The sequence below is a fragment of the Odontesthes bonariensis genome, chromosome 11 (assembly GCF_027942865.1).
Source record: "Odontesthes bonariensis isolate fOdoBon6 chromosome 11, fOdoBon6.hap1, whole genome shotgun sequence".
Lineage (NCBI taxonomy): Eukaryota > Metazoa > Chordata > Actinopteri > Atheriniformes > Atherinopsidae > Odontesthes > Odontesthes bonariensis.
Genome location: NC_134516.1, coordinates 13,633,866 through 13,646,331, shown reverse-complemented (window position 1 = coordinate 13,646,331; position 12,466 = coordinate 13,633,866). Strand labels below are relative to the sequence as shown.

General features: G+C 44.6%; 1 protein-coding gene across 3 annotated transcripts in view; it reads left to right on the top strand.

Moving 5' to 3' along the window:
* acvr2ab (activin A receptor type 2Ab) overlaps window positions 1-12,466 on the top strand; it is a 53,791-nt gene that overhangs the window by 34,868 nt on the left and 6,457 nt on the right. For 2 of the 3 annotated variants that reach the window (XR_012770598.1, XR_012770597.1), the window contains exons 5-11: window positions 1,832-1,975; window positions 2,064-2,207; window positions 4,636-4,781; window positions 4,883-4,997; window positions 5,116-5,254; window positions 5,338-5,468; window positions 6,858-7,121. Coding sequence is in view for 1 of the 3 variants with exons in the window: in XM_075477641.1 (XP_075333756.1) it covers window positions 1,832-1,975; window positions 2,064-2,207; window positions 4,636-4,781; window positions 4,883-4,997; window positions 5,116-5,254; window positions 5,338-5,468; window positions 6,858-7,052 (1,014 nt within the window). In the remaining 2 variants the exon portion in view is untranslated. Of the gene's footprint in view, window positions 1-1,831; window positions 1,976-2,063; window positions 2,208-4,635; window positions 4,782-4,882; window positions 4,998-5,115; window positions 5,255-5,337; window positions 5,469-6,857; window positions 7,691-12,466 lie in introns of those variants that run through there. The other variant, XM_075477641.1, reaches the window with a different exon arrangement.

The window sequence follows — 12,466 nt, the reverse complement described above, 5'->3', positions numbered from 1 at the left end:
GAGAAGGGTGCACTTTTGATATATTATCGCTGTGTCTGGGAGGAGCCCGCAGGACACCCCCCCGAGGTCTCCAAGTTTGCTCCAGCTTATCAAGCGAAAACCTGAACATCTTGACACGGAGAGAGGTTTTTTTCTTTTCACTGACAGCCGCCACACGGTGGCTTGCAGGCAAAGTCGAGATTTTACAGCAGGGTATCTGGTTTCATCAAAGGCCATCCGTCATGTGCTCCTCTTTCTCCTCTACCTTTTATTCTTTGGAAATGTGACTCCCTCGCTGCATGCTTCTTTTTAACCCCCCCCCCCCCCCCCCCCCGGTCTCATCTCTGTATCTGCTTGCCCTTCGTCCTTCTACGAAGTCACATGTGAAAGTGATCAGCTTAATCCCGATCACCAGCTGTGTTTAACCTACTTTAGATTTGGAATGCTCAGATTCCTTGCTTTGGCTTTTGTTTACATGGCTTTAGCATGACCACGGGACACATGGGGGGGACGTTTGACCTGCCGGGGGGGGGGGAGAAGCCCTCGTCACGCACGAGGGCTTCTCCATGTTTTTTATTTAAATATCAAACCCGTCTGTTATGTGCTACATAGTCTCATAAGTTATACTAAGAGCTCAGATTGTAATCGGCTTGTTAAGGCTATGGCTCGTTCACGGTCATTGTTAGGAAAGGCCAGGTGATGCAAATCTGAAAGCTTCAGAGAGTCTCGGCAAGCCTTAACCCAGCATTCAGCAGCGATGAGCTCTTACACGCAGCTGCCAAACACTCTGAATATTAGAACAACTGATGCCTATTAAGTAAGACTGTAAAGAGGCCAGTAAAACACTTCATGCCGCAGTTTATTATGTAATTAAGAAATGGTCGTTAATATGAGCCGCAGTGGTCAAGCTGAGGTCTGAAAGAGAGTTTTTAAGTCCGAGTGGGTTCACGTTACTCAAGTGATCTGCGATGAAGATGTGCTCCTCACAGACCTTTTCCTCGCTGAAAGTCAGTGGGCAAAGCTCGGAGGAGCAATACTTCCAAGACGGTACAACGGTGTCAGAAAAAGAAGAAGCTTTTTGTAGAGAAAAAATTAACAAAAATCTCTCAAACAAGAACTGAAAGACTTAAGCAGTTAACGGCTTTTTCCTTTTTGTTTGTTTGAAACTGTAAAAGAGGATTAAAGAGAGAAAAGAGGTCGTCTTGGTTAAAATACAAAACACATATGTATTCTGAGCAGTGAGATTAGCGCACTAATCAAGCCTTAAGTCATAAAGTCATTGCATAGGTATTCTGTAGCTCGCTGGAAATCCAGATTGACTATCTTTAAGCTATCCCTCGGCTGCTCATTTGATTCCAACTGGCAACCTTCCTGTTACAGCCCCGCTCCTCCAAACTCAAGCAAATGCAGCCCCGAAGGGTTTAATTTAATTTACAACAAATGGATCCAAACCACCGTGGGGTCCGTTGTGTCCTCGCCGCCAAAAAAACTTCACAGTGATGGAAGCGCTGAACGCGCAGCACCCAAACTGAACTCTCACAAGAACAAACTGCAGAAATGTGAGATAAAGCAGCGAGGCGCCACGGCTTAAAAGACAAAGGGGCTAAAGACAGAGTGTTGGCAAAATAATGACAGGAGGGCATCATCCCATAAAAGCGGGTGTATAAATATGAGTCTTAAGATGTGAAGATGAGAGGGATTCTGCTGGCCTAAGCTTCTCGGGATCGTTGTCGCTGGGCCAAAAGCCCGGTCACGTTCCGTGTGAACCTGTGCCGCTTTGACGCTCTTCTTCAAAACTTCAAAAAAGAAAAGTAACATCTCCCTTCGTTTCTGTTATTCCTCTTTTCTGCAGGATCCGGGACCTTCGCCCCCGTCCCCCATGTTGGGCCACAAGCCGCTGCAGCTGATCGAGGTGAAAGCCAGGGGGCGCTTCGGCTGCGTGTGGAAGGCCCAGCTGCTGAACGATTACGTGGCCGTGAAGATCTTCCCGATTCAGGTTTCAAAATCTGACAAACATTTTTTTTTTTTAATCAGTTCTGGCGCGAGGGCACAACTAACGTCTCCGCCTCTGCGCTCCTGTGTAGGACAAGCTGTCTTGGCAGAACGAGTACGAGATCTACAGCGTGTGCGGCATGAAGCACGAAAACCTCCTCCACTTTATCGGCGTGGAGAAGAGGAACAACAACCTCGACCTGGAGCTGTGGCTCATCACCACCTACCACGACAAGGTACACTGTCAGGGAAGGAGATGGACCACCAGCAAACGCCCCAAATGCGTCCTTTTTGTCTATCCTAAGTCTTGCAATCTGATAACTGGTCATTCTCAAGCGTGTTTTACTACAGTAGTAAAGAAAACGGCTGACAAACCCGCCTGATATCTCACGCTGACCAGCTTGTTTGTGTCTAAATCGGCACAGTAACAAAGTTCTATCAGTGTCTCGCACTGTGTGCTTTTTCTGTGCAAATATTAAAAAATTCAGGGCAGCCACACTGGAAAAAATGCCCCTCCAAAAATAAGTAAGAAAAACAACAAATACAAGACGTTTTTGCTTGAAATAAGCATAAAAATCTGCCAATGGAACTAGTGAAAATCGGCTTGTCAAGATTTCTTGAAATAAGATGATATTTGGGACTTTTGAGATGAAAGTGATCTTGAAATTAGCTTAAAAACCTCTTCAAATGTCAAAAAAAGCTTGTTTCATATGAAATCCGACTCAAAACAATTTGTTTTCAAGACTTTTCCATTTAACAAGATATTCCAGATGTATTGTCTTCAAACAAGTCCCTATATATGTCTGAAATAGAGCTTGTTAGGCAGTTGTGTCTTATATTAAGTGTAATGAGATATTTTAACTAGAAATGAGACAAATATACTTGGTAAGACTGATTTTTTTTTCCAGTGCAGTTATGAAGTTGGTCAATTTTCTTTAACAAAAGGGGGGAAATAAACCTTTCTTCTTGACACCTAAGGAGTTTATTCATACTGGCAACACGCCGCACATTAAGCTTCCGTTTTATTTTGTTTTTCTCTTCGAGTCTTTCTCATGCAGAGAAACTGGGCTCGAGCTCTTGTCTGTCCCCGTTGTGGCATTTGGGTCTTTAAGTGCTGCTGTGTTTTGAGGGTCATTACAGACGGAGTGGAGAGTGATTTCTATACGCCTCGCTTGCCTGAATTTCCCCCCGCCAGGCCCAAGTTGTGAATCTAGGTGCTTAAGAAGCCTGTCTTGTGTAAAGAAAGGTTGAAAAATTGAAGGTTGTGGGGTGTGGCGTTGAGGCAGCAATCCAGCTCTCGGCAAGCCACTTAATCCTGGAGGAGGCTGCAAGTGCATCTCTGATTTGAAGAGGCTCTCAAGAGGAAATAACATTGGAGAACTCGTTTTTTTAACGGACATGCAACCAGTAATACATTGTGAATGTGTGATCTTCAAGCTTCAACTTCTCCTCCTTTGCAGAGCAGATGTCAACATTTTTTTACACCTACAGCTCAGCTTTCTGTTGCTCTGATTGCAGAGTTCAGCGTCTCCTCCTGTGCTGATTTATGCCTCCACCTTTGATGCATCCGAGCAGCTTTCTGCATTAAGACTTGAAGCAGCCGCATGCACAGACTTGCTTTAAAGGCTCTCCAAAAACTCCCTGTGTTTTAATCTTCTCATATATCTGTACGGTGTGTGAATATTAAAGGCTGCCTTTCAAAGGGATATTGACTGATTGGTAACACGAGAGAGAAGAAAGAGCGCCGAATTTATGCGGGTTCACAAAGACACACTGGAAGGTATTTATCCTGAAGCAGAACAATGAGACTCACCTCCATCTGTTGGAGCTGCCTGACCTCTAGTGGTCAGTCCCTCTAACTGCTTCTGTCTTTGGCTCCGGCAGAAGTGACCTTGCGTGATACTCACATAAATTATATATGTAAGATGTAAGATTTCATAAAGATACTCGTCTTTGACTGCATAAGAAGATAAATAAAAAAAAAAAAGAAATAGACTCTGTAGCCTCGGATACCGAGATCTGACGGAAGATGAATCGCTGCGAATGAAACCGCTACAATGCTGCTTTGCTGGTAAACTGCTACAAGATCAGTAAACAACGATAAAAACCGAGATTAAAGATCAGTGATCAAACAGATAATGAATCTAGTCGATCAGAGCCCCGTTCTTCACAGAAATGTGCTGGAAGTTGTTGGTTACTTTACTTGGTTAAAAAAAGCGTCTGATCACCCTGAGATGAAATGTTCCACCCCAGGAGTCGATTTCAAGTCCTTTTATCTTCTCTTCAAGCACAACTTGGATACTGGTTGTTATTAGTTTATCATTGAGTCTGGCCTGAGCAAATTTACATTTGTTGGTAATATTGTCGTTGCCATGGAAACATTGCACTCTAATGAGATGTGGGAGTCATTACAAAGCACCCCCTCTCCCTATATTTACTTCACTTTATTTAGTATTCTTTGACTGTTGGTTATGTTCAGTATTTGTACATAGTAGTGTTATTTATGCGCCTTTGTGGACTGCGCTGCTTCTTCTATCATATGTGTCGTCATTTTGGTTGAACTGTGAACGAATAGAATTTATAAAACAGATGTATCTCCTTCATCGTGAAGTGCATTTTTTTTTCAAGCAGAATCAGGACACTCTTTCCTCTTCTGTCCATCAGGGCTCTCTGACAGACTACCTGAAGGCCAACGTGGTGTCCTGGAACGAGCTGTGCCACATCACTCAGACGACGGCCCGCGGCCTGGCCTACCTGCACGAGGACATCCCGGGACACAAGGACGGTCACAAGCCCTCCATCGCTCACAGGTACGCCGTGGACGAGTCGTTTTTGATTCGTTTTGGTACTTTCGTGCCCTCCGCTTTCGGATCTCTTCGACTCAAGGTGTGTTTTTCTTTTTGAATCTCAGGGACATTAAGAGTAAGAATGTGCTTCTGAAGAGTAATCTTACAGCCTGCATAGCTGACTTTGGCCTTGCTCTGAAGTTTGAAGCTGGGAAATCAGCAGGGGACACACACGGACAGGTAGGGTTTCCCCTTCCTGTTTTTGCCCACATCGCAGCTTATTCCTCAGTTCTTTTTCTGTTCTTATTGACGCTGGCGTTTCTCTCCTGATGCTGACCCCTTTGCTTTGATCCTGCAGGTTGGAACGCGGCGCTACATGGCTCCGGAGGTCCTGGAGGGGGCCATCAACTTCCAGCGCGACTCCTTCCTGCGTATCGACATGTACGCCATTGGGCTGGTCCTCTGGGAGCTGGCGTCGCGGTGCACTGCAGCCGACGGTGAGAGCAGCGCTCCAAAAGCCTGGTTTCATGTCTTTCTGTAAACATGTCGGTTAATGTTGGACGTGTGTGCACGTTAACAGGCCCTGTGGACGAATACATGCTCCCCTTTGAGGAGGAGATTGGTCAGCAACCATCTCTGGAGGACATGCAGGAGGTGGTAGTGCATAAGAAGCTGCGGCCCTGCCTTCGAGACTGCTGGCAGAAACACACGGTGAGCTCTGAAAAGATTCTCTCTAAACAACGCTGATTTACTCTGCTTGTTGTTCAGTATTTGTCCACAATCGATGACAAACTAAGCCTGAAGCAAGACTTAGCTGAACATGAAAACATTATTAAAAAATGTTAAGAAAGGTTTTCATGCATTTGAGATTAAATTAATTAGTTAGAACTAGGGCTAAAAACTAGGAACTAAAATGTTAAATCTAATTAATCACATGATTTCCCGATTAATCACATTTGTACGTAAAATCCAAAAATAATTCAAAAGTAGTGTATAGCTTTTAGGCATTTGGTTTTATTTTAAATGTGCTGCCATATGAATGAAAGTGCCATAGCATTTGTTGTGCAAACACACTTTTAACATCAGCATCTTTCTGTGGTTTTTATGTAGAAGGCTCGCTCCACTGTCTGTTTCCTTGAATGACTTGCTGCTATCAGTTGTGTGTGTTTGCCTTTAAGTGATATTTTAGACTGGAACTACTACGCTGAGAAGACAATTCAACTTGGCAGTGTTTACAGATGACTTTGGTTCTGTCGACTCCGCCGTCTGGAAGAACTTTAAAATGAAAATGGCCGAGTAAAAGTTCCGTACCCTTCTCCATGTTTGGTGGATCCGCCAATTACTTTGTTTTCCGGTTCCGCAGCAGACAGCAACAGACTTTTACAAAATAAAAGCCTGTGAGCAACAGACTTTTACAATAATAAGATGAATAATAAAACCTGCGCTAATGCTTGTTAAAATATTTGTCTGCGTTAAATAATCAATGAGTTAACGCGATAATAACGAGTTAACTCGCCCAGCCCTAGTTTGAACCTTTAAGTAACAGATGCAAGTACAAAGAAAATGCTTTTATGTGTCTATACAGATGGCTTTTATTGTTAATCAATGGAAATTTAAGATTTGATGCCAACGACACACTCCATAAAAGTTGGGCTAGGGGCAGGAATACCATTGTGTTCCACCAGCTCTCCTTTTAAATGACACTTTCTGTCATTTATGCAACCCATATCATGGAATTCTGCTCTGTAGATGTTGAAAGACCAAACATCTTTTACAGTTTTGCATTAAAACAAGTTTTTGGGACCTTATGGATGATCACTGATGGAGTGTGGCAGTAATGGTGACCCCTCCTTGTTTGGAAAGACTGAGCCTTTGGTGGGTGCTCCTTTTAAATCCCATTTCGGCATCCTCGCCGATTAATCTGCTGAAGGTAGAATCTTCCAGATCTGTTCACATTTTCAAGATGCAACGATGTCGGTCAGAGAAGACAATCGAAATTGTTTCTTTGGACTTAAAGTGTCTGTTAAGTTGGAGCTCAGATTAATTGAAAAGACAAGACAGAATGATTGAATCTCTGATTGGTGTGCCTGTGTCCCTCAGGGTCTGGCCATGCTCTGCGAGACCATCGAGGACTGCTGGGACCATGAGGCCGAGGCCCGCCTGTCCGCCGGCTGCGTCGAGGAACGCATCAGCCAAATGCAGCGCCAAGCCCCCATCATCGGCCCCGAGGAGATCGTCACCGTGGTCACCATGGTGACGAACGTGGACCTCCCACCCAAGGAGTCCAGCTTATGATCAGCCAATCAACCCGACACCCGGATGAGCTAACGGAAATCAACACGAGGAGATAAACAGCCAACCCTGGTCGGTTGGCTCAGTGTGTTTTTTTTTTTTTTTTTTTCCTCCTTTCTTTTCAAGTTTGTCTTCTTTTCTCTTCCTCTTTTTTTTTTTTTTGTCTTTTCTTGGTTCCTTTAAGTGCGGGCCGCTACTCGCGTTCAGGAAACACCCTGCGCCCACCTCACCACATCAGTCGACACCCACCTCATTTTGATACGTGTGCTGAGGAATCTGAACGCGCCCCCCCCCCCTCCCCCCGTCGAGACTCTCTCATACCGAGCGGACGATTCAGGATACGACGTCGCTGAGTGACAGTGCTGACACGCAGGGACGACGACACCCAACAAACACTTTTATCATGTATTGTTTTTCTATACACACACACAATCTCACACACACGCACGCACACACAGGAGGGCGACCCGCTCTGCTCGGATTTCTACGCACAGAGAAGATCCCCCCGCAGAGACTCTCGGCGCATTTTAGTGTTCAAAAAAAAGAAGAAGAAAAAACCCAACAAAACTAAGAAAAAAAAGAAAAGAAAAAAAAAGACGAGCACCTGGCTCTTGATACATTTTGCTGTTTTCTTGTGTGCGTTCTTTTGAAGAAACGACTATCGTTCTGCCAATAAGCAACGGCTTCTGAATGTTTATAGTGTAATGCTGCTGTACATAGTGTATCATGGACCCAGACAACTTGGTAATCAAGCTTATTTTAAAGGGGTTGAAGGGGTGGGGAGGGAGGGAGGGGGGGTCCATTGTCAAACATTACGACGATAAAAACCATAAACCTCCTTCAACCAGGTATACCTCAGTTCAGATGGACACAGTTTAAATCAGTCCCTCTCCCTTCTCACAGTCATAGCTCACAAACCTCAACTCTTCATCAGGCGACCTGCTGTCAATCACGACGCTCAAGGGTAACGGAGTAGAGCCACTCATCGACACACGTGGCCACACCCTCTCAAAGGTTTAACCCCCCCCCCCCCCCCCCCCCCCCCCCCCCCCCCCCCCCCCACCCTCTCTATCATGTAGTTTTGCCCCTATTGATTTGATAAATTGCTGGTTTTGTTTGACAGTGGGATGACAAAAAAAAAAAAAAAGTTACCATTGTCGTTGATCTTTCTTCATTTGATCTTATTTTGGGTTTGCGTGTCAGCCGCCGATGAGCTTCACTTTGGAACTATCAGAGCCGAGATGTCAACCCTGTTGGCGTTGGTCTTTTTCCCTTTTTTGTGAAATCAAGTCACGTGTTGTCAGACTCGAATTGGAAGAAGCAGATTGGCTAAACACGTCGCCGTGTGTTTCATTATTTTGTCGGCGGTATCAGATTTTGAAGTTCACTTCGCAGCCCTCTCTGTATTTAGCTGAGCCAGCTTTCTTTTAATTGATTGCACACATCTTTTTTGGGGTTTGTTTTTTTTTTTTCGTACTATCAAGAGTTTCTGCTCTGTTTTTGATACACCTCAGAATCTTTGCTACTCACCACCCCCCTCCTCCTCCTCTTCATCCTCCCGTCTCGAGCTGGAGTACCTCCTCGCTTGCCTCGTCTCGTAGCCGTGCCGTCGTGCTCATGAATCTAACAGCAACTGGTCAAACTTTGGGTGTTTATACGGCCCCCCCATGTCTGAAAACTAAAGTTAACCTGGTCAGCTCTGATCACGTGTCTCTGCTGCTTCAAATCTAACAGCAGCCGTTTTTTAGGTTGACTTTTTTTTGGTGAATTGTGCAGAATGACATTCGACTTCTGAAAACCTTTATCGGCATCTCATGCTTCTCTCAAGCCCCAGAAACCAAGCAGTTGGTGCAGTTAAATGTCCCTCCCGCCGAAACTAACCAAACACGGCAAGTTTAGATCAGCTGAGACGAGGATCTCTTTCATCCTGGTGCCATTTCTACTCATCCATACTAGTTACTCTCGTAGATGTCAGGCAAAACGGATGTATCTGTCACTGCTGTGACGTTTTTTTTGAGTCTTTATTTTCTCTTGAGTGACGTTGAACACTGGTGCCGACAAGACCTGCAGTCTCTCCTCAAGCTTTGGGGGCGTTTCCGTGGTCGCAGTTTAAAGTCAAAGGTGAAACATGACGAAACTTCTCCCTGCCCAACCCATCTCACGTGCTTTCACATAAGAGTGCTGTGCATTTTGAGAAGACGCCGTATTGTAATGACGGTGGAGAAAAAGAGCCAAGTTAGGAGGAAAATTCAACCGGCTTTGTATTGAATAATCAAAATGAACTGAAGGACATTTTCCCCATCAAACAACCCGGGAGGGGGCATCCTCGGAGCGAGTTTGAGATATTATTTCTCCACATGCTTCTGCAACAACACAGCAAACCTGAAGGAAGTTGAAGCCATCATCTTATTTACATACTGTAGCACGAGAACAATATTTGCATTTGTTGCTTCCTTTTGCTGCTGCCGCTGTTTTCTTCGAACCAACGGCTCTTCCATAGGCGTAGGAACCATGTGGGGAGGGGGGGGCGTGTCCCCCCCAATGTTAAACTCATTCCTACGCCTTGGGCTCTTCACCCGCAGCCATCTTCCAAAGGTCCTCGTGAGGCTTTACCAGTCAGGAACGATCAGTACTGCAGACCCCAGCAGCCCTTCAATAAGCACTACCTCACTCGCAGGGATTTCTTTTGGGGTCGAAAAGTGTGGCGAATAAACCAAAATCGGAGCCATTTTTCCCGCAGTGGGAAAACTTTCTCAAAAATGTCGACGGAAAAAAGCTTCGACTTTTCAGCCATTTTCCCCCCCAGAAAGTTTCTCCTGGCTGGAGCCGTAAGGAGGATAGAAAGGAAGTTTCCTTGTTTTCACCGTGACAGAACAGCAGAGAAACGCCAGTATTATCCTCTTTTTTTTTTTTTTTTTTTTTTTGTTAAATTTCAAGGTTTGCGCCCTCAAAATGCAAAACCTGACCAGTATTTCAACAGCTGAGTGGATCGTTGGTGGCCAAAGTCACGTCAGCCGCTGCAAACTTCTTCTCTTCTTTTTCTTAAAAAGAAAAAAAGTCTACACGTGCCAGAGTGTGAGAGATTCGGTTTGAGTTTAAACTGCGTTCAGGAAACCGACCCCAGCCGACAAAAACACCATTCAGGGATTCAGTACTATGCTTTTCTAAGTTCTAGCGAGTTATATGCAACCAGTGCCGCAAACTACCCTACTCCTCTGTAGGATCAGCTGCAGGAGTGACTTTCAACACACACACACACACACAAATAATTGTAGCATTTTTTTTTTTTTATTATTATTTTCTTTTTATTAACCTTGATCTTGCATATTGATATGTTGTATTTATTTTTTAATTTACTGGCCTGAGGTTTTCGGGGATCAGAGCTCAGGTGCGACTCAGAATAAAGTTGTACGAGTTGGCACGGACTAATGGTTGTTGTTGTTGCAGGGTGGGTGGGTGGGTGATTGGGGGGGGGGGGGGGGGGGGTTGTGGGCGGGTTATAATTCAGGAAACACTTTCATCGATTCAAAAAGAGAAGATATAAACTGTAACACGCTTCTTTCTATTCAGTCTATGGACAAACGACCGAGAATGAATGTTCTACAGGCTCCTGGATTCCATATATAGTGTGTGTACTTTGATGGATTGAGCCCGGCCCCGTGTAACTTTAGAGGGCTTTGCGTTTGGCTGGTGTCGTGTCATTGTGCCCTGTCCCGTAGAAAACCGTAAAAGCAGCACATCTGTCCATCCATTCACGCAGCTCTTGGTGAACAACCAAAATAAAAAAGATTTTAAGAAATTCTCCTAGTTATACTCCCCAAAAAGCTCCTCAGCCTGTTGGAAGCATTTCAGCTTATGCGAAAAACATTTCCTGTCTCTGCTCGCATTGATCAAATTGTTCCTCGAACACTTTGTGAGTGATTGTGGACGATCTTGTCCGCCGTTTAACCAAACAAATTGCCTGGTGTGTGCAATCACCCACCAGGCCCTGCTGAGTCTTGTCACCTAAAGGTGCGTGAGTGGATCTTCTCAGCGTGCAGGCTTTTGCCATTTTCTACCACGACTTCCTCCAACCCAGCATCACACATTGCTGTGCATATAAACTACCAGTGAAACATTTGTGTCTTGTTGCCCCCCACTATTTTAAGCAGTCTAGGATCTGTACAGACATAAATACCTGTATTGACTATATACTCTGAGCTGAATCTTTATAAGTGCGTGTTGAACTTCAGTGTTTCCTCTACATCCATTTTGTGTTTTGGCTCAGCGGAAAGTGCCCCCCCCCACCCCCCTTAACGTGCGACAAATAACTCAATTTTGAGCTTTGCGTCAGCTGAAAGCCAGAAGCTCACTTGTAAATGGTCCCGAGAAGCACTTAGAATTCATGAAAATGTGGAGCGTTCGGCCTGAGGCGTTCCTCAAGGAGCCTGTTCGGATCCCCTAATGGTTGCTCTCAAAGAGCAGTTGCAATACTCCCCCCGTGTGATAGTACAATCATCCGCTACAGGTATTTCATTCCAGCATCTCAGTCTCTTCCTTTTCCCTCTCTTGGTAAGAATTTTAGAGGAAACATTGAACTGCAGTGACCTCTCCGCTGAGACTGAAAAGTCTGGTTGCCAGGCCTGTGATTTCTACGGAAGAAAAAAAACAAACACTACAAGCGTTTTTGACCCCACATTTCTCAAGACTTCAGAGCGGCAGCGCTGACCTGAGATCTGCAGTCTCTCGTGATGACGACGATTATTGCTGATGAACAGGTTGACCTCTTTCTCTTTTTGTTCATTAAACTTCAGCCGGACGTATTAAAAAAAGGAAGAAAAAAATTCTATAAAGGTGCAAATGTCTTGTTGCTTTACTCCTGATACATGTGACTGTAAAGTTTCCTGTTACTGACTAGAAAAATGTGAAAACGGAAAGAAACCCAGGTGTGATATTTTTCAAACTGGAAAAGTTATCGTATGAAGTGGACGACAAGTGTCCTGCTGGGTTTCCTCAAGCAGGAGTGAGTCTTTACCAGCCTGCAGAGAAAAGAGGAATCCCTTTGAAGAATAGACCTCCCCCCCCCATACATTATCACAGAGGAGACGAGCGATCCCCTGATCAGCGCTGCGGCTCTTGGCTAACGTTGGCCAAACCATGGTTTTTATCAGCTGAAGTGATCCACGTGTTGTAAATAAATGTGTTTTTAGATTGTGAATGTTCATGTTGTTCTTCTTGTGTCACATTGACTTGTCTTGACATATGCAGTTAAGAATGCTTTCAAAGGTCATTTGGTAACAATTCAAGGGGGAAAATAAGACTTTTTACCACCCCCCTCAACTCAACTGTCATCTGACAGCTTTTGTTGTTAAATATGTAAAATCTCACAATTTATATGATTTAGAAGTGTATTCCTATATTCAAAGAAGAACCGAACA